The sequence below is a fragment of the Hemibagrus wyckioides genome, linkage group LG29, assembly GCF_019097595.1.
Source record: "Hemibagrus wyckioides isolate EC202008001 linkage group LG29, SWU_Hwy_1.0, whole genome shotgun sequence".
Classification (NCBI taxonomy): Eukaryota; Metazoa; Chordata; class Actinopteri; order Siluriformes; family Bagridae; genus Hemibagrus; species Hemibagrus wyckioides.
This window is the reverse complement of record NC_080738.1, coordinates 15,083,369-15,107,506: the sequence shown is the minus strand read 5'-3', so window position 1 is coordinate 15,107,506 and position 24,138 is coordinate 15,083,369. Positions and strand designations below refer to the sequence as shown.

The following is a 24,138-nucleotide window of genomic DNA, read 5'->3' as shown; positions in this document are numbered from 1 at the left end:
GACAGATGCTCTTTTGGGCGGCAACGGAGAGCGCTGTTGGAATCGATGAACCTGGTATACGTTTCCCAGATAATATCGAAACTGGAGGAATCTGGATCACCCCCTCCACCTAACACCTCACTCATGGTGGCAATGGCACGGTTATGAGCTGGAATGATGTAATTTCTCTGAGAATTGGGAAGTAAACTCATCTTAGGGCTCAATAAAGAGTGACGATTCTGAGTGACAGCACCGTGCCTTTACGGGAATAAAGAGAGATTTTGAATATGACACAAGCCAAAGAAATATGTCACACTAAAAAAAAAAGAACAAACTCTTGATAAGCAGCTCAGACACCGTTGATCTACACATCAAAATAAACCAATTAGAAAGTGTGGAAACTTTGATGCATTATATAATCTATCAGAGGTTTTTTCCCCATTTATGGAAGGAGTTTCCAGTGTCAGCAACTTTCCACTGTCATTATGACCACCTGCCTAATATTGTGTTCTCCCTCAAGGCAGGGACTCCACTGAAGTCTGTGGGATCTGGCACCAAGATGTTATCAGCAGCATTTAATTCATGTAAGTTGCGAGGTGGGGACTCCTTGGATACTTACAGGACAAAGGATACTTTTGATAGATACTGACCACTGCAGACCGGGAACAACCTACAAGAGCTGCAGTTTTGGAGACGCTCTGATCCAGTCGTCCAGCCATCAGAATTCGGCCCTTCGTCAAACTCGGTCTTATTCACGGCACCTCTCAGTGGTCATAATGTTATGCCTGACATTACATCCATAGACTTTTAAAGGATACATACGGCCGTCGTTGAAAGCATCTGACTATGGTCTATGGTATAAAGAGAAGGTATTTCAGGACACGCAGTAATTGAAAAGCATCAGCGTTATGCTGGCAATAGTAACTCCATGTTGCATCAAGCTGTCACTGATGACTTTCCTGTAACTTCACACCCCAAAGTGCTTTATTCCTTACACGTGAAACTTATAGGTCCCTAACGGTATAATAGGGAAATAAAAATAAATAAAATAAAAAAAAAATCACTTAAAAAACCTCTTCAGCTTTAGTAATGTAACACAAATCCTTACCTGGGTTAATAATCGACACTCTCACTTAAACTCTTAAAAAGGGAAACCACTGATCTTTTTCCACACATGAATTTGGAGAGGGTGTGGAGATGAACATGGGTTAAGTGCTGATCCACTCAACCAAACACACACACACACACACATTTGCAGACGAGGCGAGCGAGCCAGAGGAGAGGAAGTTCTCCCTCAGTAGTGTGTGGGTGGGTTTGTGTTGACTGCAGTTTGCTGAAAAAGGCCAGAAGCTGGACACACACACACTCACTCACTCTCAGTGGTGATTTCAGCACAGGTTATATACAGCTTTGTCCATTACATAAGGAATAAAGCAGGATAAAGTGGGCCATGGCTATAATAATAGGAGAATAGTTAGCGACAGGGTGGTGTGAGGGGCCATGAAGCAAATTCTCATCAGCTTGAAGTTGATTATCTCCCAGTAAATAAAAACGTAACTGTAAACAGACTTGACTATAAACATTCTCTCACAAGGTTTAGAACTTAGTAACTATTATGATGTAAGCACTGACTCTGGAGACTCCTTCTAAAAATGTTAAACATCTCGATTACAGAAAACTTATAAAAAGACCACACTAGAACCAGGACATTATCAAGTGGTTAAGGTTCTGGGTCGTTGACCGGTAGATCGGGGTTCAAGTCCCAGCACCGCCAAGTTGGGGCCCTTGAGCAAGGCCCTTAACCTTCTGTGCTCCAAGGGCACTGTATCATGGCTGACCCTGCACTCTGACCCCAACCTCCAAGGATGGGATACGTGAAGAAAGAATTTCACTGTGCTATGTGACAAAGGCGATTTAATTTAAACCTAAACTGGAGCTACCGCCGCTAATTCAGGTCTCCGCCGGTCCCCTGTACTGTGATGGCACACCCGGCGAGCGAATTTCTCGGCCCATCCTGGAAAATATACAGGCCGGCTGCTTTAGCACAGGAAAATAAAGTGGACAAACGGTGCTAAATGAAGACGACATGGCGAGCGAGTGGAGATTTGATTTTTCTTCACAAAGCCTCCCAGCTGTTTTGGCCATTACAGTGTGTGTGTGTGTTTGTTCTGAAGTGTCTTGAATGCTGCCTGTTATCCAGTGACTCTCATTGGATAATGACTTGTCATTGCATCAGGTTCTCTCCCACACACACACCAAACACTGTGTGTGTTTTTCCCCACTCTGTGGCCAGAATCTCATTATCTCTCCTGCCGAGATGCTGAAGCACTCAATGAACACAGTTGGAGGGCTAAACAGTCTCACACACACACCACATGGTCATGATTCTAGATGCCGTGGAGAGGCCAGCTGCTCTGTGTGTTTGCGACAAAAGAAAAGCCTTCCCTGGCGCCGACTTAAAGGTTAGCGTTAGATTTTATTACTAATATATTTTGCTATTTAGCAGTTATATATAGAACTTTGACGTCATCGGTGATGTACGTATGTAATGACCGTTTACTGTTAATCGTAATGATGACGTGAATTCAAAGCTCGTCCATCTTTATTGTAGTATCCTCGAACTCCTATAAACACAGGGATGATGTGGGGACTCATCCAGCTTACTCAGGAAATCCGATCTGACCTTCCTCTCATACTTTGTTAACAAACAAACACATTTTCTAACCATTATATGCGCTTTTCTTCACCTCATTAGCTTTACCACAACCTCTGCATTAACCTCTCCGAGTTTACGGTTAGGAGAGTCATGTGTAATGAAAATAAATGATCCAGTGTTTTTGTACGATATCTCGCACACATATTTAAGCATTATTGCTGGCGGTTATACAAAAACCTCGGCGCGGCTGTGAATCTTAGCTCGTCATAGCCGTGTTGGCGTTCAGCGTAAGAGTAGAACAGTGCAACAAGTGCACGAGAGATACGACAGATATAAAGTGGATAAGAGCGTCTGACAAATGCTGTAAATGTAAAGTGTTGGTTGTTCAAGGTATTCAGGACATTAGAGTATTTATTTCTATTAAATCAGCCTGCCTGAAGTTTGAGGCTTGTTTGAACTTGTTTAAAGAGGATTTCTCAGAAATCAGTTTGGCAAACAAGTTGATTTTTGTCCTTGCCATTAACAGCCAGAGGGTTTTAAAATCTGCCCATGTGTGTAAATATCAATGATAAATACTATGAACACACATTCTGTATATGGTTTGCTTTATTGCCCAAGATTGAAAAGTTTGTCCGAGTGTCCGAGTATTAAACATAGCTAAAATACGAATGGGAGCGTGTTCTTCCTGAGGTTTGTGATTACAGTACAGTTGTCAAAGGTTGTGACTACTGTAATCAGTTTCTGAGGTTTTAATTACTCTGACGGAGTTTGGGACTGCTGTGAAGTACAGGTTCCTGACATTAGTGGAATAGAGTTGACTGAAATTAGGGACCGTGGTTAAAGTTACTGAGGAAGAAGCTTTATTGAAAGTAAGTTTTGGCTTCCTGAAGGTAGGTTAAGGTATAGCATTTCAGTTATATGCAAGTCAGTAGAAATACTCAACTGTACGCATGTCTAAATTAAAACTGAACTATTAACATTAAACAGACTTAACTCTAGAAATAAGACCGCACTAGAACCAGCACATCAAGTGGTTAAAGCTTGGGGTCGTTGACCGGAAGATTAGGGGTTCAAGCCCCAGCACCGCCAAGTTGCCACTGTTGGGGCCCTTGAGCAAGGCCCTTAACCCTCTCTCTGTTCCAGGGGTGCTGTATCATGGCTGACCCTGCGCTCTGACCCCAACCTCCAAGGATGGGATATGTGAAGAAAGAATTTCACTGTGTATGTGGGTCTCATAGCTTTAGACTGGTCTGCTCATGAAGAGGAGGAGGAGGAGGAGGGCGGCTCCAGAATAATGAGGGTTAAGTAATAATTGGTTATCAACCTGATAACAGTGGAAGCTTAATTTCACACATCACCGTACTCCGTTATATAATTATCAACAGAAACCCCTGCTGTGTGACGAAGCCTGGAGTTTCTCAGCCTTTCACACATTCACATTTAAGGAGGCTACGATTTACAGCTCATCACCACCACAGCGTAAAATCTGACCGAGTGAGCAGGACCCAACACACCAACACATTACTTATACTTAAAATATCACTAAAGTGACAGGAATTTGATTCGGGGTGATCCAACTAACATCTGTAATAACATTTAAACACAGTGTTGAACACATGGCATTGAGATGATCAATAATCCTGTTAAACTGGACAAAGCTAACACGTTATATTCCTTTACTCGGCGTTAAGCTAAAAAAAATAACTCCACAGATGCAATGTACTGGAGCTTGAATATAAAGAAATAAAAATGAAATTGTTCCACTGAGCTCTGCTAACGTGTATTGTTGACTGTTCTGCCGAACTGCTCACTTATGATTAAAACATTCCTCTAGTCTTAATAGATTGAGACTTATTTTATGGTTCTGTGGCTGAGGACTAGAATAAACAAAAGGAAGCGTCCTCATTCTAGAAGCTTTCCTTATTTCAGTGTCCATGACTCCACCGAAGGCAGCATTGATACGATTTCCCGACTGATTTCAGGGTCACGGATGGAAAAGGTGCATGAGCTAAGAGATAAGGAGGAATCAACTGGTACTGGGATGGACCTAGTGAGCTTCTGAGCAGAAGAACAGAAGCCAAAAGCTGAAGTAGGCTAGCACAAAGACGACAGTGTTGAAGAAAGATGCCCGATTTATTCCAGAAAACAATTAACACACACCAGCACAGTCCAGTCCAGGGGGAAAACATGTATTTTGTCGTATTTTTTCTGTCACAAGAAAGGATAAAAACACTGACCAAATTGAGTAAATGCATAATTCCAGGTCCAAGTCTGTAAATTGCATTTCTGTCCCTCCCCCCCCTCACTAATGTAGTCGCCGAAATGCAAATCAGGCCACCCTCTTAATCAGCACCACTGCTTGCAGAGATTAAATGATTAAAAACTGCCATGTACTTTAGCCATTAAGGATTTTGTGCTAATAAGGCAAAAAAAAAAAAAAAAAAAAAAAAATCACTAGCAGTGTGCGCAACGTTCATAATTAGATGTAAATTATATGACAATCAAACCCCGCAGGTGAACAGTCAGGCATTCAAGTAGATTTTTAAATACGGAAACATTTTTCTTGCCACGCGGTTTTAACCGGTGTATGGCGACGGAAACAAAACGAAATAAACCTGCCTTCTTTCAGTTCCTGATCTTTTCTTTTCATACTGAAATCTTTTCTATATCCTTTATTTTCAGACAGAGGTAAGAGAATAGAGGAAGCAGTGTTATAACCCTATTCTGATTCACAGCTAGGAATAGTCTGAAGATGGTATGATTTTTAAAGCTCGCTACTGAACATGATTGAATAGCTAGACGTTCGGTTTGTTAACAGTGCTGTTGAATTCTCGGATCTGATTGGTCTGTTTTTCGTCTAATTTGAGGGGTGTAGGGACACTGGTGAGGGAAGGATGTTTATAGCTACTATAATATACACCAATCAGGCATAACATTATGACCACCTGTCTAATATTGTGTTGGTCCTGCACTGTGTATTCTGACCCCTTTCTATCATTAACTTCTTCAGCAATCTGATCAACAGTAGCTCGTCTGTTGGATCGGATCACACGGGCCAGCCTTCTCTCCCCACGTGCATCAATGAGCCTTGGCCACCCATGACCCTGTCGCCGGTTCACCACTGTTCCTTCCTTGGAGCACTTTTGATAGATACTGACCACTGCAGACCGGGAACACCCCACAAGAGCTGCAGTTTTGGAGATGCTCTGATCCAGTGGTCTAGCCATCACTTCGCTGAAATCCTTACGCTTGTCCATTTTTCCTGCTTCTAACAAAAACTTTGAGGACAAAATGTTGACTTGCTGCCTAATATATCCCACCCACTAACAGGGGCCATGATGAGGAGATCAACAGTCTTATTCACGTCACCTGTCACTGGTCATGATGTTATGCTTATGTTAACAGTAATGAACTTGTTTCTTGGACAAATCAGACACTGTTCTTTAATAAATAAAGACGATAATTGTAATGTCGTCATATAAGAAACATTCCGGGCTGTGCCGTCGTCAGTTACTTCTAGGAAGTAACAGTAACTCCATTTACCACTGGGCCACATTCCCATAACAGCCCAGGCACACGCAGTTAACCCCTTACAAAATGCAATGCAGGACGAGGTGCGTGATGCTACCACTTTCACACCTCATCTGGATGCGAGTAAAAGACTGTATGTGGATGAGGAGCAGGTGCTATTGATGTACGCTGCTGTAAACATCTGTCAGGGGAAATTCAGAGCACGATGAATCACTCAGCCTGTAACAGCTTGATGTGCGCATCTCATCAGGTGGCTTTCAGTGACGATGGTGTGCGAGTAAGAACCCGGGGAGAGAAAGAAGGGGGAAAAAAACACTAGCGTGGGTAGTGACTGGGAATGAGATTTACTAAAATGTATATATTTATACTTCAGGTAATTTTTCAGGCAACCTGGTGGGGGGGGGGGGATTACACAGTCTAGGATTTCATGCAGCAGTTGTTTACAGGCCGTCTATAATTAGTCTTCAATTTCTTTCACAAAACACGCAGCTTTGTCTGTATAACGAAAAACCTGACTCCAAAAAAGCGTAGTGTGGGTGTTCCACAAGCGTAAATGCAACCCGGAAGTACGAGTTAATAAACAACAACAAAAATTAGCTAGCTGTGGTGCAAGAGGAATAAAATCCGTACTGGTATCAAGACCATACTCAAGGCTCCAGTATCGATGTTGCGCAATCTCCAAGTTCAACCGAGGGAAAACAAGTCTCTCTCTCTCCTGCTGTTTATCAGCATTGTGTTCCAGGCGATCCTGATATCTAATAACATCTCTGGAAAAAAAAAAAAAATTATTTACTGCTACACAATCTTATCATCCACCATGAAATGAGGAACGAGAGAATGACTTTCAGTGATGCTCAGTATCTTTTGTTGTCAGTGCTCTAAAGAAACCTTGAAAGGTGTTTTTTTAAAAAAAAAAATGTGAAAGATGCTTTACAATTAACTAGGTGGCGTTTCCCTTGATTTTGAAAAATATCTCCGTCTGTCTATGTGGAGTACCTTTTACCAATCCCAGGGCTGTTCCTGTTAACTGTAACAGGGATCGATGGGGAATATACACTATATCGTCAAAAGTTTTTGGACACCTTGATTTCAGGTGTTCCAGTCAGGTCAGGTGTGTAAAATCCAGCACTGAGGGCATGCAAACATTTTGGGTTTGGTAGTTTCCAGTAGAACGGTACTTGCCTGACGGGACTGTGCCAAGTGTACAGTTTGGTGAAGAGGGGGATGTTTTTCAGGGCCCCCTCAGTGAAAGGAACTCTTAACGCTTCAAGACATTTTGGACAATTTCATGCTCCCAACTTTGTGGGAACAGTTTGGGGATGACCCCTTCCTGTTCCAACATGACTGCACACCAGTGACCAAAGCAAGGTCCATAAAGACACGGATGAGTGAGTTTGGTGTGGACGAACTTGACTGACCTCAACCTGATGGAACACATTTGGGATGAATTAGAGCGGAGACTGTGAGCCAGACCTTCTCGTCCAACATCACCTCACAAATTGCCCTCCTAGAGAGGAACGGTCGAAAATTCCTATAAACCTTCCCAGAAGAGCTGAAGCTGTTATAGCTACGTAGAACAGGACAAACCCTGTGGATTAAGAATGGGATGTCATTAAACTTCACGTGAATGTAAAAAGGCAGACGTCCCAAAACTTTTGGTCAGTATATTGTAGTTGGTTCCTAAATGTCTGGATTGAGAGGAACGTCAAAGCCTACATGACTTTCAGATTAGAACAGTAAATTTGTCTTGACTGATTTTCCTGATACATTTTTTTTTTAGTAGAAAACATTCAGTCTTATAATAAAAAAAAAAAAGACTGGAGTACTGCAATACCACATTTCTGCTGATCAGAGCTCTGGGTATTGACCGAAACCCACAGCATTAATGTGGTTAAATGATAGAGAGCATCACAATATCAGCTCTCTCTCTGTTGTGTTCTTTACTCAATGTCTCGAGTAGCTTTAGTGAGCTGACTCATAACCAGAGGCACAATGAGGGTGATCTTTAAGGTCATTTGGGTTAGCCGTTCAAGATCTGGGCTCATCAAAGCACGCTTTATTTTTTTTGTGCTTTAGTAAAAAACTAATCAGACTCTCTGTATAACTTTTACCTAGAGAAGAGAGACCAGTTTTAAGAGCAAAGCCATCAAGTTCCAGCTTCATATGCTGCATGTTTTATTGCGAGGCTGCTGGGGATGGGCTTGCCGTTTTTATGGAACTGGCTATAAAAGCAGAGCAGAGCAAGAGGAGAAACTTTTCCCTGATGCAGCGTCACTTTATGACCTGCTGCCGTAGAACAAACAGATATAAAGAGCGGAGAGAGAAATCGGCCATGGCGGAGGTTTAAACGCAGAACGTACGGCGGCTTATTTCATAGCAACAAGAACAGAGTAGACCCAGCTTCTGTCTCATCAACATTCTCCCATAGTTCATAACAAAATAATGCAGCTTGTTAACGATAAACAGCAAAAACGCAACACCTGAAGACTTTCCCGCAGAGGAAAACTTAAAGGCTGAAACTGGAGACTCCTTCCAAAAGGTATCACCGGAAACGATATCAGCACGATCACGCCACACAGCTTTTATTATTATTAGACCTGAGAAGCTATTACTATAGAAATAACGTATTATAATGACAGCATTAATAGAAACTTGAATTTAGCATTGTACAAGACGCTCAGCATTAGCGATATATCGTATCGTGAAGCGACTGACGTACGTATAGATGCCTGATTTTATATCTTCAACAGAATAAAGTAACACCTCTCAGATCGGCGTCTCACGACTTCACCGATCTGCGGAATTTTCATTGGAACCTAACTAATTTGCATCGGCGATTTTTTTGCATCACAGATCCGCGACATCCTCGCAAAATCCTGCAAAAGTGTTTTACGGCTAATTTCGTGGCAATTGATGCATTTTCATGCTTTTTAATGTGAAATTAAGAAAAATTTAGTTTATTAATTTAGTAATATAAATATAAAAGTAAAAACAAAATATCAATATAAATAAAATATAAAATGTTATTTTAATGATATTGAACGTCACCGGTATCACGTACAGCCATAACGACACGCTATTGGAAGTAGCCAATCACAGAGCATTAACAGTTTTTCCTAGCTGCTGGTAGCTACGATGCGTTGTTTGCTCGATGTCGCAGTTCATCTCTCCACCCCTTGTACTCGGTTCAACACGCGTGTAAACTCCGTGAATCGCTGATCTCAGTGATTTTTTCCCTTGGTTTTTATACAGGCGATACTGTACTCTATTTCAACGTCAAAAATTTATTTCTTTTTTAAGCGGTAATGTATTAAGCTAACTTTTAGATGAAATGAAAGTGCTTTGGGAGCATGATTTGGGGTCATATTTAGGGTTTAAAAATAAGCATTCACTGTACAGTATTAGCATTTTTAGTGATGCCACCGTACATCCGCGAAACCTCGTCATTCACGATGGGTCCTGGAACACAACCTCGCGGATGTGTGAGGTGTTACTGTATTTAAAACTATTTGTATACCCCTTTCTTCATGAATAATCTCACTGCTTATGCTTTTAGAAAATCCTCAGTAAAATGACACGCATCAAACTATCGCAAATTAACACGAAGCATAAGCCTGGAATCAGAAACACGTGTATTCTAAATACGTCAACACCACAACTGTTCATTTATTCACCATCAGAGAGAGAGAATCCTCCTCCTCCTCCCCACCACACACCTCCTGACATAGTGCTCATATCACCTGACTGACGCTCTCTCTCCTGAACACACTCGAAAGCACGGCTGCCAGCTTCAAGTGGAGCGCGATGAGGAAAATCAATATGCCATTACCGCTCTTTTCTTCTTCACACAGCAGGAGCTACAGCCGCTGCCTCGTCACACCGCAATTAACAAACCAAACTGGGGCACCAGCAGGAAGGAGGAGAAGGAGAAAAACACATTAAAGATTTTAATAAATAGGTACACGGAAACAAGCTTTCACGTGCGAACAGAAAAGTGTATGCAGGGCTGTAGAATATAGGGAGCTGAAGTCAATGCACATCCTTAGTCTCATCACTGAGATGACTCCTCAGGGTGGAGCTTCTTTGGGGATAGGTGCTTAAGGGGGGGGGGGTAAAATCCACCTAATGGCGTGTTGGGGACCTGATCTTTTCCTAATGCACCCTTAAATACAGCCATTAGTTATGTGATGTCCAGTCTGATGTATTGTCCGACACTAAGGCCTGGTGTTTTCCCACGTGGACACCTCTGCTTTCTGGGGCTCTTCTGAACCTATATATTGTGAGCAGTATGAACAGCTGTAAAGGGACAGGGGTTTGGCGTAGGATGATGAACCGTTTTGTTTGTTTTTTTTTTGCACTAACCTGCCCCACCAGCCACCGATAACAGCAGTCGAGTTCCTGGGCATCAACAGCGACGCCTCAGTCTCCGTCTCAATATGGTGACTGAAAGATTAATGCAGCACAGCAAACACTTAAGATACATTAGACTGGTAGAGACTAACCATCATAGTAGTTTTCCTCGTCTTCTCAAAGCTAGTCACGTCCAAGTTTACCTACTGACTAGCTCTAGTAAACAGTAAGAATCCTTAACATCCTCAAGCTCAAATCTGTTGGACTGTAGGGTCAATACTTACTGTACATGTTTCTGACCACAAGCTTCACAATCTAGCTATCCCATAATGGACTGATCATCATGGAGCTTTTTGAAGGAAGTCCATCACTGGATTAACACCGCTGTGGTCATCTGCTGCTTTCAAGTGAAGAAAGACTTGACTGACTTTTAGATTAGATTTCACAACCCAGGCATGGACGTATAGCTACGCTTTATAACTCTGACTCTTTGCTCTCCAAGAACAAGCTTCATTACTTTGAGCTGAGGGCAGATCGTGACAAACATGCATGCTATACCATCACGGAAAATATCTTCAAATGGAACCGTGTGTAGTCGTGCCTCAGTAACTCACTTAAACCGAGCACTAAAGTATAGGTGAACATGGAAGAGAGTCGTGAGCTCTCATCCTCTCTCCTTTATCTCGTGGCACTTTCCGGAAGCTTGGTGCCAGTCAGTGCTGCATCAGAGCGAGGCCAGGTGTGCGGACCGATTAAAGAAATCGTGTTCCTCTAAAACCCCAGATAAAACTCGCCGAGTAACAGCCAACGCCCCTGCTCACGCAAATGGACTCGCACAGACGGAAACGACTCGCTGGGAGAATTTTGAGGGACTGCAATTTCAGACTGCCTGGCTTTACGAGGCACAATTACCCAGAAACCCCCACAACACAAATATGCAAAAACGGAGAAAACAAACCTCTTAAAAAGCCTACAATTAAATCAAACCTACAGCTGCCAAAATCTCACTGAAGCACACTTGCTTCAAGCAGCTGACAGGCAAGAGGAGAGGAGGAGGAAGAGAAATGGACAGAACTGAAAGGCTAGGAAAGGAAGAAAAGGAAATGGACAGAACTGAAAGGCAAGGAAAGGTGAAGGAAGGGAAGGGAGGAAAAGGAAATGGACAGAACTGAAAGGCAAGGTAAAGAATTAGAAGAGAATGTAGGAATATGAAAGACAGAACTCAAAGGCAAGGAAAGGGGAGGAAGTGAAGGGAAGCGAGGAAAAGGACAGAACTGAAAGGCAAGGTAGGGGGAAAGGAAGTAAGACAAGAACAAATAAGGGCGGGAGGCAACGGGGAGGGGGGGAAGGGAAGATGCAATAAGACACAGTGAAGAGCAACTCTATCACAGCTCCCTTCAATTTATTTATTGATGTACCGAACATGAAAAAATACAAAGTATTCCAAACACAAAAGGAAGAAAAAGAAAAGAAAAAGGGAAAGCAAAAAGAACATGTACATCTTCAGTAATACTGTTTGTTTTAAATACTCAACCAAAAAAAAAAAAAAAGATATATTATATACCCCAAAAATCCAAAAACTCAGCTGTGAATAAGGTTATACTGTACAACTCCAAATAAATAACGCACACACTACAGAACTGAGACTACAGACGGGACACGGAGGCTTTTCACGCCACGAGCCTCGCCGTCAAAACTCGCCGTTAAACTCCAGCAGCTGATTGGTCCCCTGCTGAATTTTTAAGAGCCATTTCTTTTTAAGAAAGAAAGGAGTGTGGGGGGATAATAATAATAATAATAATAATAATAGAACATGGGGGGGCTGGGGCAAAAATAAACCCGTCATGGCCTGAAAAGCTCTCCATGTCCCCGAGCAGCACAAAGCCACAGTTCATCAATGAAAATAACAAACAAATAAACAGAGAAAGAAAGAAAAGAAAAACTGTAATGCATAGCACACTGCCACACATCCGGGGAGCCTGAACTGCACTGTTAAAGGCTCTTTCCTTCATTAAGTGGAGAATAAAACACGCCATCGTGTTGCTACGGTTGTAGAAAAAAGCCTGCTCAGGCTCCCCTCATGAAGATTAAGCAATATACACTTTTTTTTCTTTTTTTTTTTTTAATTTTTCCATTTTTTCTTTTCTTTAAAACGGGTTATATTACGTGTTAAGTGTAACATGAATACGGAAAAACTAAATCGGATGCTCAAAACTGTGGCTCGTCAATTTTTAACCACAAATATTTAATGCTTATAATATATAGATAAACAAAAAAAAAAAAAAAAAAAGAAAAACAAAATGCCTAGAATTTTGCAGAAGCAAGACTATCTACGGACAAAACCACCAACGAATCTGATACAGGAATAAAGCATCAAACAAACTAAACAACTCTCATCGGCAAACCAAATTATTAGCTTTAACAAAATTAACCAAACAAAAATAACACTCTTGGTTTGGGGGAGGGGGAAAAAAACAAAACAAAACGAAAACCCGATACATATATTACTCAACGTAAAGTACTTATTTACAGTAAGGTATTAACTCAGGAGATCTTCTCCCTTCGAACACATCATTCTCAGTCGTTCTGTTCGCAGGCATCGTCGGCCCGTTCTCGCCTTCGTTCTAAGCAGCTAAAACCTTTGTCAGTGTTTCGAAAGACAAAGCGTTTACTAAGTACAGCACTGAGGAACCCAAACACCCCGTTTTCTTTAAAGGAGGAAGAACCGATTCACCCAAATAAGCTCGCGACCTACAGATTCCCTCCATCATCCTGCATGCACACCTGTGTGTGTGTTAGTGTGTGTGTGTGTAATAAAACCTTTGCGTTTTGGCGGCCTGCGTCTCAAAAATATCGAATCCAAGCGCAAGCTGTGGAACACAAAGACCTCGAAAGATGATCTTTGTCGTCAATAAATCGTTTCTAACTCTTGCAAACTTGTCTGGTAAAGTGTGAAAATCTCACAGGGTGTCGTATGAAGATAAGTTTCTCAAAGTCAAAATATTTTTGCTCCATGTCCAGTAAAAAGTTTCTCCAAATTTTTTTTTTCTTCTCTTTTTATAAAAATAGACACTTTTTTCGTTTTGAAACCCACTTCAAAGAGGTTCGCAGCTCTTTGGCAAGGTATACCGCTTTAAGAATTTTTTTTGTCTTTGTGGTTTTGTGTTTCCTCAATTTAAACAGTAACATCGATGCAGCCAATGAACTCAACATGAGAAACTAAACATGGAAAGATCATTACCAAAAGGTCATCCCATATTAAACGCGTTGAAAATGGCTCGAGATGAAAGGAAGGAGAGGAAAAACAGACATTCGAACGAAACCAAACCAAAAAAAAATAAATTAAATAAAGATGGACAGTCGCCATCTAACGCATGCTATTAATCACTTCTTTTTTTCTTTTTTTTTTTCCCCTTGTAAAGGCCAGCAGAAAAAAAACGAACAAAAAAAAAAAAAAAAAAAAAAGTTTTGCTTTATAACACTGATTTGCAAACATGTCTGAGAAAAGTTGAAGCATGTTTCACGGCCTGCTCCCAAAACTCGGAGAGACGCTCGGCGTTAAGCTTTGTGCGTTTTGTTAGTTTTGAACGAGACCTGCAGCACGCGGTCTCCCAGGCGATAGCCGTTCAGGCTGGCGATGGCCATGGCCGCCTCGTCGTAGTTGGTCATGGTGACGAAGCCGAAGCCTTTGCACTTGTTCGTGTTGAAGTCGCGGATCACCTTCACGTTCGTCACGGCGCCGAACGGCCCGAACATCTGCCACAGGATGCTCTCGTCCGCGTCCGGAGCCAGGTTGTAGACGAAGATGCACCAGCCCGTGCCGGCGTGACCGGGAATGTTGATGCCCAGACTGGTGACGCCGTCGATGGCCATGGGAGAAAACCTACTGCGGAAGAAATTACAGTGAACACACACTCACCATTTTGGAATGAATACGTAAATAATTCATCACGCCCTCTTAGATAAACACACATTACATAAAGTACATAATTAAATCTACGGACTCATTTCAGCTTGCCACATCTGACAGTTTTTCTGTATCTAGGTGCAGGGATCTCGAACCAGCAGACAGCACAGTGACTATCAAGGCGCTCTACAGAGCATGTAGTACACAGAAAAGCCGGAGTGTGTACACGTCAGAGGCGGAGCTCGTCTAAATTCATTACGAAACATCCTCAGTGGGGCGTGCGTTTATTTATTTATTTATGTAGCTGCCAGTGTACCGAGCGAGTCTGCCGAGGTCCTCCGTGACTCTCACTTCCGTTCATTCGTGCCAGAAAGCTACTTTCTACGGCGTTTTAAAGCTGCAGACCAACACCGGGACGTTTTATGAATAGCAAAGAAATGAAAAATTGAGGATTTGGTATGGAGAAAAGAAAGTGAAGAGAATCCACTTATATTTAGTCTGACAGAAATCTACAAAAATGCTAATGTTTTTTCTTTTTCTTTCCATTTGCTCTGTGGAGCTTTTGCCAAAGGGAGGGGGAAAAAAAAAAGTCTATAAATAAACTAGTGAAGGAGTGTGTAGCGCTCTGTGTGTGTGTGTGTGTGTGTGTGTGTGTGTGTGTGTGTGTGTGGTTGCAGTCTAGAACAGCAGGGCATGAATTATTTCAGCAGGTTTCAGATTAGATCACACACTCGGCTGAGCTTCTCTCAGCAGCCACATCCTGACAGGTGTGTTCCTAACACTACATTTCCACACACACACCACACACACACAGCCATTTAGGAACAGTATGAGCTACATTTTGCTCCAGTAAAACCACAACGTGAATTCTGATGCTAGTCGTCTTTTAAAGGAAAGGAGATGCTTCTGCATCTGAATTACAGTTACTGTGCAGGAAAACGAATCAGGAAGATTTAACTCTTTCACCCAAACGTCAGAAGCGACTACATCGTCCGTTCTATTGTACACAACATCCTTTCCACTGGACAGTGAGGTACGGCAACACGTCAGATATCCCACACTTCGCCTGCGTTCTCATGGTCAAGTGTCCAGTAGTGTAACCAAGTAGCCAAAGAGTACAAAACATAAGGTTCAAGCAGGACACAGGCTTGGGGCAGTGGTGGCTCAAGTGGTTAAGGCTCTGGGTCGTTGACCGGAAGATCAGGGGTTCAAGCCCCAGCACCGCCAAGTTGCCACTGTTGGGCCCTTGAGCAAGGCCCTTAACCCTCTCTGCTCCAGGGGCGCCGTATCATGGCTGACCCTGCGCTCTGACCCCATCCTCCAAGGATGGGATATGCGAAGAAAGAATTTCACTGTGCTGTAATGTATATGTGACAAAGGATATTTCATTCATTTCATTATTTCATTTTCATTTCATGATGTTCACTTTGCTGACCACAGCATGCACAATGCTCTACAGAGCCCACAGCATGGTTTCAGGTAGAGAAAAGACAAGTTCATGCATTCATCTGTCTTCAGGAAGAGCTTCATCTCGGTCATGGTGATGGAGGATCGTCAGGATTATGGGACAATGGGAGGATTCATCCTGGATGGAACGTCGGTCCATCACAAAACACAGCTCAGAGGTGGTGGTGGTGAAGCCAGCACCACAGATTTGTAGTTTTGTGTGTTCAGATTCTAAGCATCGATACTCATTTATTTTGAGCCAAGATTAAAAGTTTTGGCACCCTCAAGGTCAACTCGATGCATGGTGTGTGTGAGACACCTTGTCAAGATCTCCACCATGCTTCTGGTTGAGATATGTTACTGTCCAGTGAAACAGCATGATTAACTCTAGTCAGGATTCGTCTTTAAGACGCAGCGACTTCTTGTTTCTCATTGTTCGATTAGCAGTGTGAGAGAAACCACCAAACTACTGGACTGAACAGTCCACACTTTCACAAACACACATGCACATTTACCTCTTCACTCCGTAAGCCATGTTCAGCAGGTTGTCCAGCCTGAAAACAAACAAAGACCATTAGCACAGAACAATGAAACAAGCTTTTATTAATTCTGATTAAAAACACCCATGGATGCAACACATGATGTACACAGACTTGGTCTGAGTGAAAGCACTGAGGCTTGTCCATCATTTAATTTCCTCTCTCAGAGATCAGCAGCAAATCATCCAAGAGCCTGATCTAAGACTGACCAAAGACGTGTACTGAAAAGGTGAAGTTATTGAACAGCGGCGCATCGCGCATTAGCCGCACGCATTATGATTTAATAATTAATCGTCATTATGTGCGGCACAGACGCGGTGACGGGGCAGTCTGGCACATTATTATATGGTACATTAATTATACGTGACCTGCGCCATCATTCTGAGTCACATTACGACTAAGAGAGAAAGAGAGGGGAAAAAGAGCTAAACCACGGCTTCCGCTCTGAAGTGGAGAGAATTTTCACGTCCATTTCACTGAGAAAGCTGAGATTAATCCAACCTCAAACAGCTCTAGCTAAATTCCTACTTCCAGTGCGTTACCTGAATCTCTGAGCCTGTTGGGCGAGAGGTCCTGGATATCTCCTGTTTGGAGACTGGTAGAGCTGAGAGAGCAGAGCCTGGCTGGTTTTCTGACTCGGGTTGTTGGCGAATTTCACCGTAATGGGCTCGGTGGCTCCGGGAGGTTTCTGCCCATTCAGCCCCTTAATGGCCTCCTCAGCTTCCACACGCCGGTCGAAACGGATAAAACCCACACCTCGAGACACGCCTGGGCACGAGAGGAACATTACAGATACAGGATAAGTCATAAAAATGTACAGGCTTGTTTTTAATCTTTTCCAAGGCCAAGAAACTCAAAGTGGACTCTCTGGTCTCTGATTGGTTGACAGGACAGGTTATGTTAGTGGCCACCCTTTTTATTTTTGCTGAAACACTGATGGGAAGTCCACAGTCCCAACTGGCTTTGTTTCTATTAATGCACGCTGACCAGTGAACGTACGAGTGAAATTAACCGCTAGCACCTTCACTAAATTATCCTCAGAAGGAATATTAGCTGTAACATTTCAGCTAAACTAGACATTAGTGACCCTTGTGTTTCTGCCCCTCTTTCTTTCGAACCTTCTCTACATAATCCCCCCCCCCATTAACTTTCATTTCTTCTCTCCTTTTCCATCCTGTTCTCCCAAAAGTTATTTAACTGGACAGAGTCGAGGTTTACACAACAGCAAAAATTGAGACCCTCCATCTCATACACAGGAAACGTGAGAAAGCAAGACAAAGAGCCTGTGCGAGAGAGAGACAGAGAGAAAGAGACAGAGAGAGAAAAAACAAGAGCATGAGAGAGCACAGGCATAAGTGAGAGACTTGGCATTTTGGAAAGGGAGATCAGTCTGACTGTAAATTCATTTTAAAGCTTACTGTGAAACAGGCATTAAAGCAGCACCTCAGGGGAAGATGATGGTGGGTGAGTGAATGAGCGAGCGAGAGAGAGAGAGAGAAGGTGGGTTTCATTACACAGTCTGCCTTTCTCTGCTCCAAAATCCATTTCACATTTCATCTGTCCATGCATATTTATGACTGAAGGGATTGAGGGGAAAAAACAGCCATTTCTGGAGACTAACCAGCAGCACCTGTAACCTCCTCCAGCTCTTGAGTGAGGAGCGACATTAAGACGACATCAGACTAATCTAGAAATGGACCAGGATTCTCTCACTGGGCATTTCCTGCAGCTCCGAGTCCTGTGAACGATGACGTAAACTCGAGCAGGTGCGACTCTCACCTGTGACCTGGTCGACGAGGATCCGGGAAGTGATGATGCGTCCGTACTGAGAGAAAAGCTGCTCCAGCTCCTTCTGCGTCATGGTCTTGGGCAAACCGCTCACGTACAGATTAGCGTCTCTGATGGAGGCCGAACTTGGACGGGCGTAGGACACCTGATGGTACAACACACGCGTTACACACGCCAACAGAAAGCAGTGAAAAATAGAAAAACACAAACCCAGACAGTTTAGTGTCATCTCTGGGGAAATGTTCATACTGTGTGATGGAGCAAGATGAACAAACCAGCATCGTGTCTGAAAAGCCTCATCGCTTTATAATGGACTCTCAAGCTTCTTCAACCACATCCCTCACCATCAGCTGTTGGATGCTTCCTAAACCATACTCCATATTTACTACATTACTACACTAGTATTCCTCCAGAGATGACTCTCTTAGTGTACAGTTGACATGTTTCTGGAACTGTAAGGAACAGGGGTCAGGAATGAGTGACCATTACCAAGCGATGAAGGGGGGGGGCATGCCAGGTTTGCACGAGTTTCAGATACTGCTAACAGTTCGGAGTAGTGTGTGATGGTCAGGTGTCCAGATTTTTGCGGATGTACGGTCCAGGTCCAGTTCTGGTCCTGTAGGGTTAATTACAATAGGTGTGTTTCCACTGTGGACAAACTCACTTAAAGCGGCCACACACAATACATGACGGGATCACCCACTCATTCCTTGGCCACACCCAAAATCTGATCGAGGACTTGTGATTGGATCGTTGGCATGCGCTGGTCTCATTACAAGGTGACTCCAGGACACTCGAGCGGTGTAAACGAAGTGATATATACACAGACTGAGGCACATTTACGTTCACCCGTTCTCCAAACTACTATTAATACATCAGATTTTATCACTGCTGTAACACCGAGATTTTAAAGCGAAGCAAATTCCATGCTGAAAAAAAGGGAGGTGTTTAAACTCCGAACAAAAGCGCCTTAATTCCATTCACGCCGACTCCACAGGTTTCCAGAATGACGTGTGGATTAAACACACCTTGGAGGTTCGACGCGGCTGCATGTGTAGTAACATTTCCAGTGCTCAATGCCTCCGTTTTTTCTCCCCCTAAATACAGAACCGCGGCACGTCGAGCCTTCGCTGCGAGACGGATTTTATTCTTCATAATAACGTTAAATGCACGCACACAAAGCTTTGACAGGCCCACAATAGCGCACACTCACTCGAGCCTCTAAGCTAACGACACAATCACGCCCAACCACTGTCTATAGAGCGAGAACAGTTCGGAACAGATGGAGATATTTATAACGCAGGAGACGGCAACACCTCTCCAAACTGTGAGCTGTTGCTGCTCAAAACGCCGACCAAATCCCTCGGCTCACGCGCAGCCCCAAACACGAGCATATGCTAAGCTGCTTTTGGCAAAAACGACGACGGCGGCGGCGGCATATCTCTCCTTTAAACCGAGAAGATGAAACGAAGAGTTTAGTTACAGGAATGCCTGACTGTTTGCTCTGTAGAGTAAAGCCGAATCCTCCAAACATCAAGTCAGACAAATCTAACCAAGGAGAGATCACCACTAGTGAGCGTGTACGCTACGTCTTTTAAAAACTGATCATTTCTTTAGCTTACACTCATCTGAAGTGGACATTTTTCCCCTCAGGAACAGAGTTCTGTGTACACACACACACACACAACTGACTTTCAGATACATTATCTAGACAGCTAGCAGTGCTAACACAAGGAGAAAGATGACTAATTCTTGCCAGGTTTTTTAGGGATTAATGATGTGACAGTTTCCTTTATCTGACTGATCCGTCAACATCGAATAAACCGTGTAGCAGCTGAGATAAAGGCAGCGCTGAAGTGTTGTCTCAATACTGTACAGGATGACGCATCAGTCCTGCATCACAGCATGAACGGAGAGTTTTATATTATTAACCAAACATGACGCATATGAGCATCTTCACATTCCCTCTCCTCTGCTTGCTGGACTTAAAGGACACCTTTCCCCCCCCCATCAAATACGGGGATTATATTAGCATTTATTCCACATAGTCAGTGTATAGCGTAAACATTTTATTGAGTAATAACTTGATTGAAAAAAAATTTGCTTGCGATTTCTGGACCGCTTTAAAAAAAATCACTAGAAATTCAGTGAAGTGCGTTTCAGTGTGCATCAAGGAATATTGCGTGAGGAGAGGAAAAGTCAGTCATTTGTGTATCGTTGGAGTTGTGTACACGGCGCTGTGGAATTGTTCCTCACCGATAGAGAGAGAGAACGTGTGAGAGAACCCGGAGCATCATGCTGCTCTGCTACACAAGCAGGAAGACTAAACCCTCGTGTCACTAAGCTGGGCTCATCATTTTAGGAGGACGTATCTAGAACTGTGAAATAGCTAAAATCTCCCCCCCTCTCTCTCTCTCTGCCTCCTCAGCAGCTCTGCCTGGGTGACACAGTGCCTAGTGCTTATCTGCCTAAATTTAATTAGAACGCTGGCAGACGCGAGACGCTGGCTCGGCTTCGCAATCTCGACCACGTCGATAAAAACTGCCCGCTTTTAATTAAAGCTTCGAACGGAGTCGGCACGCGCAGGAGCTGCGATCGATAAACGCCACCAGACTCGCCCTTGCTTTCTCTACTTTATGTTCTGGAGAACAGATGAAGGGAACGCGCTGCCATAACTCAACGCTCATCCATCGGCTCTGACGCACGCCTTCCCTTCTCCTCCTCCTCCTCCTGACCTCGAACCACATCTCTTTTCCCTATTTAACTTTTCTTTCTTAATACTTGCAGACTGTCATCGCAGGCAGATCATCAACTTGAATTTTTTGGTTAACAGCACAAAGAAATAAGATGCTGCTCCGGCATTTGATTTTATCCTGAGTTGTGAAGTGTCGTACTGCAGATCCCTCAACCCACAGTGCCTTCACGTGATACTGTGTTTATACAGCAATCACCCGGGGGGGGTCGAAGCTGCCACTCATCTGTTTTAGTTACGTCTGCATGCATTCTGCTTATTCCGGAGAAAAATGATGAGTAGTTTAATATGGACCATCACATCCTTTAACACAGATACACAGCTGTCAATCACTCCAGATCCACGTTTTACTGGAGGGAGAACAGGGTTTTTTTTTTTAAATCATAGTACGTTTATCTCCTCGCGCTCCTCTTACCTTAATGGTTTTGGTTTGCAGTCGCAGTCCGTTCAGAGTGTTGATGGCTTTTTCTGCGTCTTTTGGATCCACGTAGTTGACGAAGCCGTAGCCCAGACTCTGCCCTGTAGACAAAACAAGCAGGTTCAGATAATGCACAAATAACCATTAGCTACAAACAAAGGGGATTAAACTGTATGGTGTTACTCTAAGCGCACGCAAAATACACAAACTCATCACAGGAAAACAAAAACACCACCTCACCGCTTCAAAGTGAGAAATATTTATTCATGAAACAGGAGACCTGAACACGCTCCACGAACACCAGCAATAACAGCGTTCAAGCAACACGGGCACATTTACACACGTCACCGCACTTTGGTTATTCAGGAGCTCTGACTGTTCATGGGGTTTAATGTGGAGTTCAGCAACCATCAGGATCGTATTCCGGACATTTCGAAACACACTGAAACGTCTTGAGAGCATTTCCTGCTGATACAGTAAACACAGCAGGAGGCTAATCAGCCATAAGGTTACGTATAAGTAGAAGCGTTCCCTCTGTGTTCATCCCTCTCACTGGATTTAAGCAAAAAAAAAAAAAAAAAAAAAAAAAAAAAAGGAAAGTTTCTCCTCCGGCCTGACATGATGGACGTTTTTATTTTAATAGACACGGGTTTGGGGGGGGGGGGTAAATAAATTAATAAAAATAGACTGCTGCTATGACTCATCAGGCTGAGAGCAATGAAGATCTCTGTTCTCTTGAATAATTTCAATCTCGAATCTGCCTGAGGAATAATAAATAAATAAAAACAAAAATAAAGCTCGACACCCACTCCCTTCCACCACATGGTAGCGATGCAATTTCCACAGCCAAGAAGTAGCTTGCTGGTCAGGTTCAGCTCAGCCTCCTCCGCTACAGCGAAACCTTCTAATGATCAGCACAGACGGTGAGATTGTAGAGAGGATGCTGAGCCAAATCGCAGCGTCGAATCCAAAAAAAAAAAAAAAAAAAAATTTACAGCAAAAAGAGCAACACAGGAAATCCTACTCTGGGTAGAGAGAGAGAGAGAGAGAGAGAGAGAGAGATGGTGCTTTGTGTTTTGTTATTTGGGATCCCCAAAGCGCAACCATCCGGAATGTGCAACACTGCGAGACAACTGCTTTCCACTGTACAGGGGGAGGAGAGAGAAGACTGGGGAAAGAATGATGCACACGAGTGCATCTCATTTTTTGGTTCCTATTTTAAAATAAAGCAACACGCAGACATGGAGGTCGTCGATTACAGGAGTCAGATTTACGACACCCGGATTATAAGCAGCAAAGTTCTTTGGATACCGGGCATCACGAATAACAAACGAGCTCTGTCAGAAATGTGTACTAATTACTCCAACACTGCCAGATACACTCGACCTTCACACCCATATGTGCCTTTATGAGCGCCTCATCAGATGGAGTCTCCCTCTGCTGTTATAATAACCTTCACAACAGAGCGTAGGCTGTGCAGAGCTGTACTCAATAAGCCACAAAAGCATGAGTGAGATCGGACACTGATGTTGGATGAGGAAGTCAGTGGTCCAAGTTCATCCCAAGACACACTAGCTTCTCTCTCTCTCTCTCCACAACCTTCATGTTTTCAAGGAGCTCTGTGCACAGGGGCTTCGTCATGCTTGAGTTCCAGTGAAGGGAAATCTCAACATATCATGGCTTCAACAGTTTAGGGGGAAAGCTCAAAAGGTGTGATGGTCAGCGAACTTTTAAAATATCGTAGAAACGCAGGAGTCATTCCCGGTCGTTATACTCATCTTACTTTGTTGTACATATAGACATGTACACATTCCTCATCTATTAGACAAGGAGAATCTTTTTTTATTCGAATGCTGCCAGAGGCTTTAAAGGAAATAAAGGTCTGACTGTGAATGTAAATGAAGAGAAACTAATGGATTTCATCTGACAAGGTGAATTTGTTACCATATCATAACTAGCATTTTTCCAATATGGAGGGGAAAAGAAAAAAATAAAAATAAATTACACATCCCATCTTTCACTCACCAAAACCAACCAGCAAAGTGCCAATTAAACTGGCAGAATACATATTCGTCCCCGAGAGAGTGGCTCTAAGCATCTGCTTTCGCTATAATTGGCTCCCCGTTTAGTGCGCTTCTGTGGGAGATCTAACGGTGGTGTGCTTTAACAAGGAAGCCGAGAAGCTGAGCTAGGAGGAAAGAGGAGAGACGGAGAAGATTCAGTCGCTGTATTGACAGAGGTCAGGGCTAAATAAAGGTACATAAGTAGATCGTCATTCCAGACAAAGGCGGAAGGAAGAACGCAGATTCGCCAGGACAGTGATGTAACACGACACAGGGGCGAAGCACAAAAGACCGCAGAGTCCGGTAACTGTGCTCCAAAACTGTAGAGTCATAAATCCCGATGAAGACGGCCACAGAAACCGGACTGCACACCAACACTGAGCTGATGTAGGAACATCAACCAGGAGAGCAGCGTTTAATAGATAATCCTGCGTTCTACAGTATCAGTAGTGATGAGCGGTGGGTATTTTAGGCACGAGCTGCTCAGGAGGAAGAAGAAAAGACGCATCAGAGACTGCTGAAGGTTCCCCAGATGCTCCGAGATTCCATCAATGGGTGTGAAGAGCTCATGATGATGAGTGAGAAGAGGTTCATCCACTACAGCTTGATCTGCTGGCTTCACCACCTGCTGTAGAGTCCTGCGTTTCCCCAAACAAGACAGATCACAACATAAAGAGGAAGATGGAGCAGAAGTTTGAGCTCTCAGAGA

The 24,138-nt window shown here is 43.3% G+C and overlaps 1 protein-coding gene across 8 annotated transcripts in view; it reads right to left on the bottom strand.

Moving 5' to 3' along the window:
* Positions 1-11,901: 11,901 nt before the first annotated feature.
* Positions 11,902-24,138, bottom strand: part of elavl2 (ELAV like neuron-specific RNA binding protein 2) — a 44,065-nt gene continuing 31,828 nt past the window's right edge. For 5 of the 8 annotated variants that reach the window (XM_058384034.1, XM_058384038.1, XM_058384035.1 and 2 more), the window contains exons 4-8: positions 21,364-21,467; positions 18,188-18,341; positions 16,951-17,176; positions 16,385-16,423; positions 11,902-14,402 (exon numbers count right to left, since the gene is read on the bottom strand). In XM_058384034.1, coding sequence (XP_058240017.1) covers positions 14,075-14,402; positions 16,385-16,423; positions 16,951-17,176; positions 18,188-18,341; positions 21,364-21,467 — 851 coding nt within the window. In that variant the 3' untranslated portion in view covers positions 11,902-14,074. Of the gene's footprint in view, positions 14,403-16,384; positions 16,424-16,950; positions 17,177-18,187; positions 18,342-21,363; positions 21,468-21,606; positions 21,704-24,138 lie in introns of those variants that run through there. The other 3 variants (XM_058384039.1, XM_058384041.1, XM_058384042.1) reach the window with 2 other exon arrangements.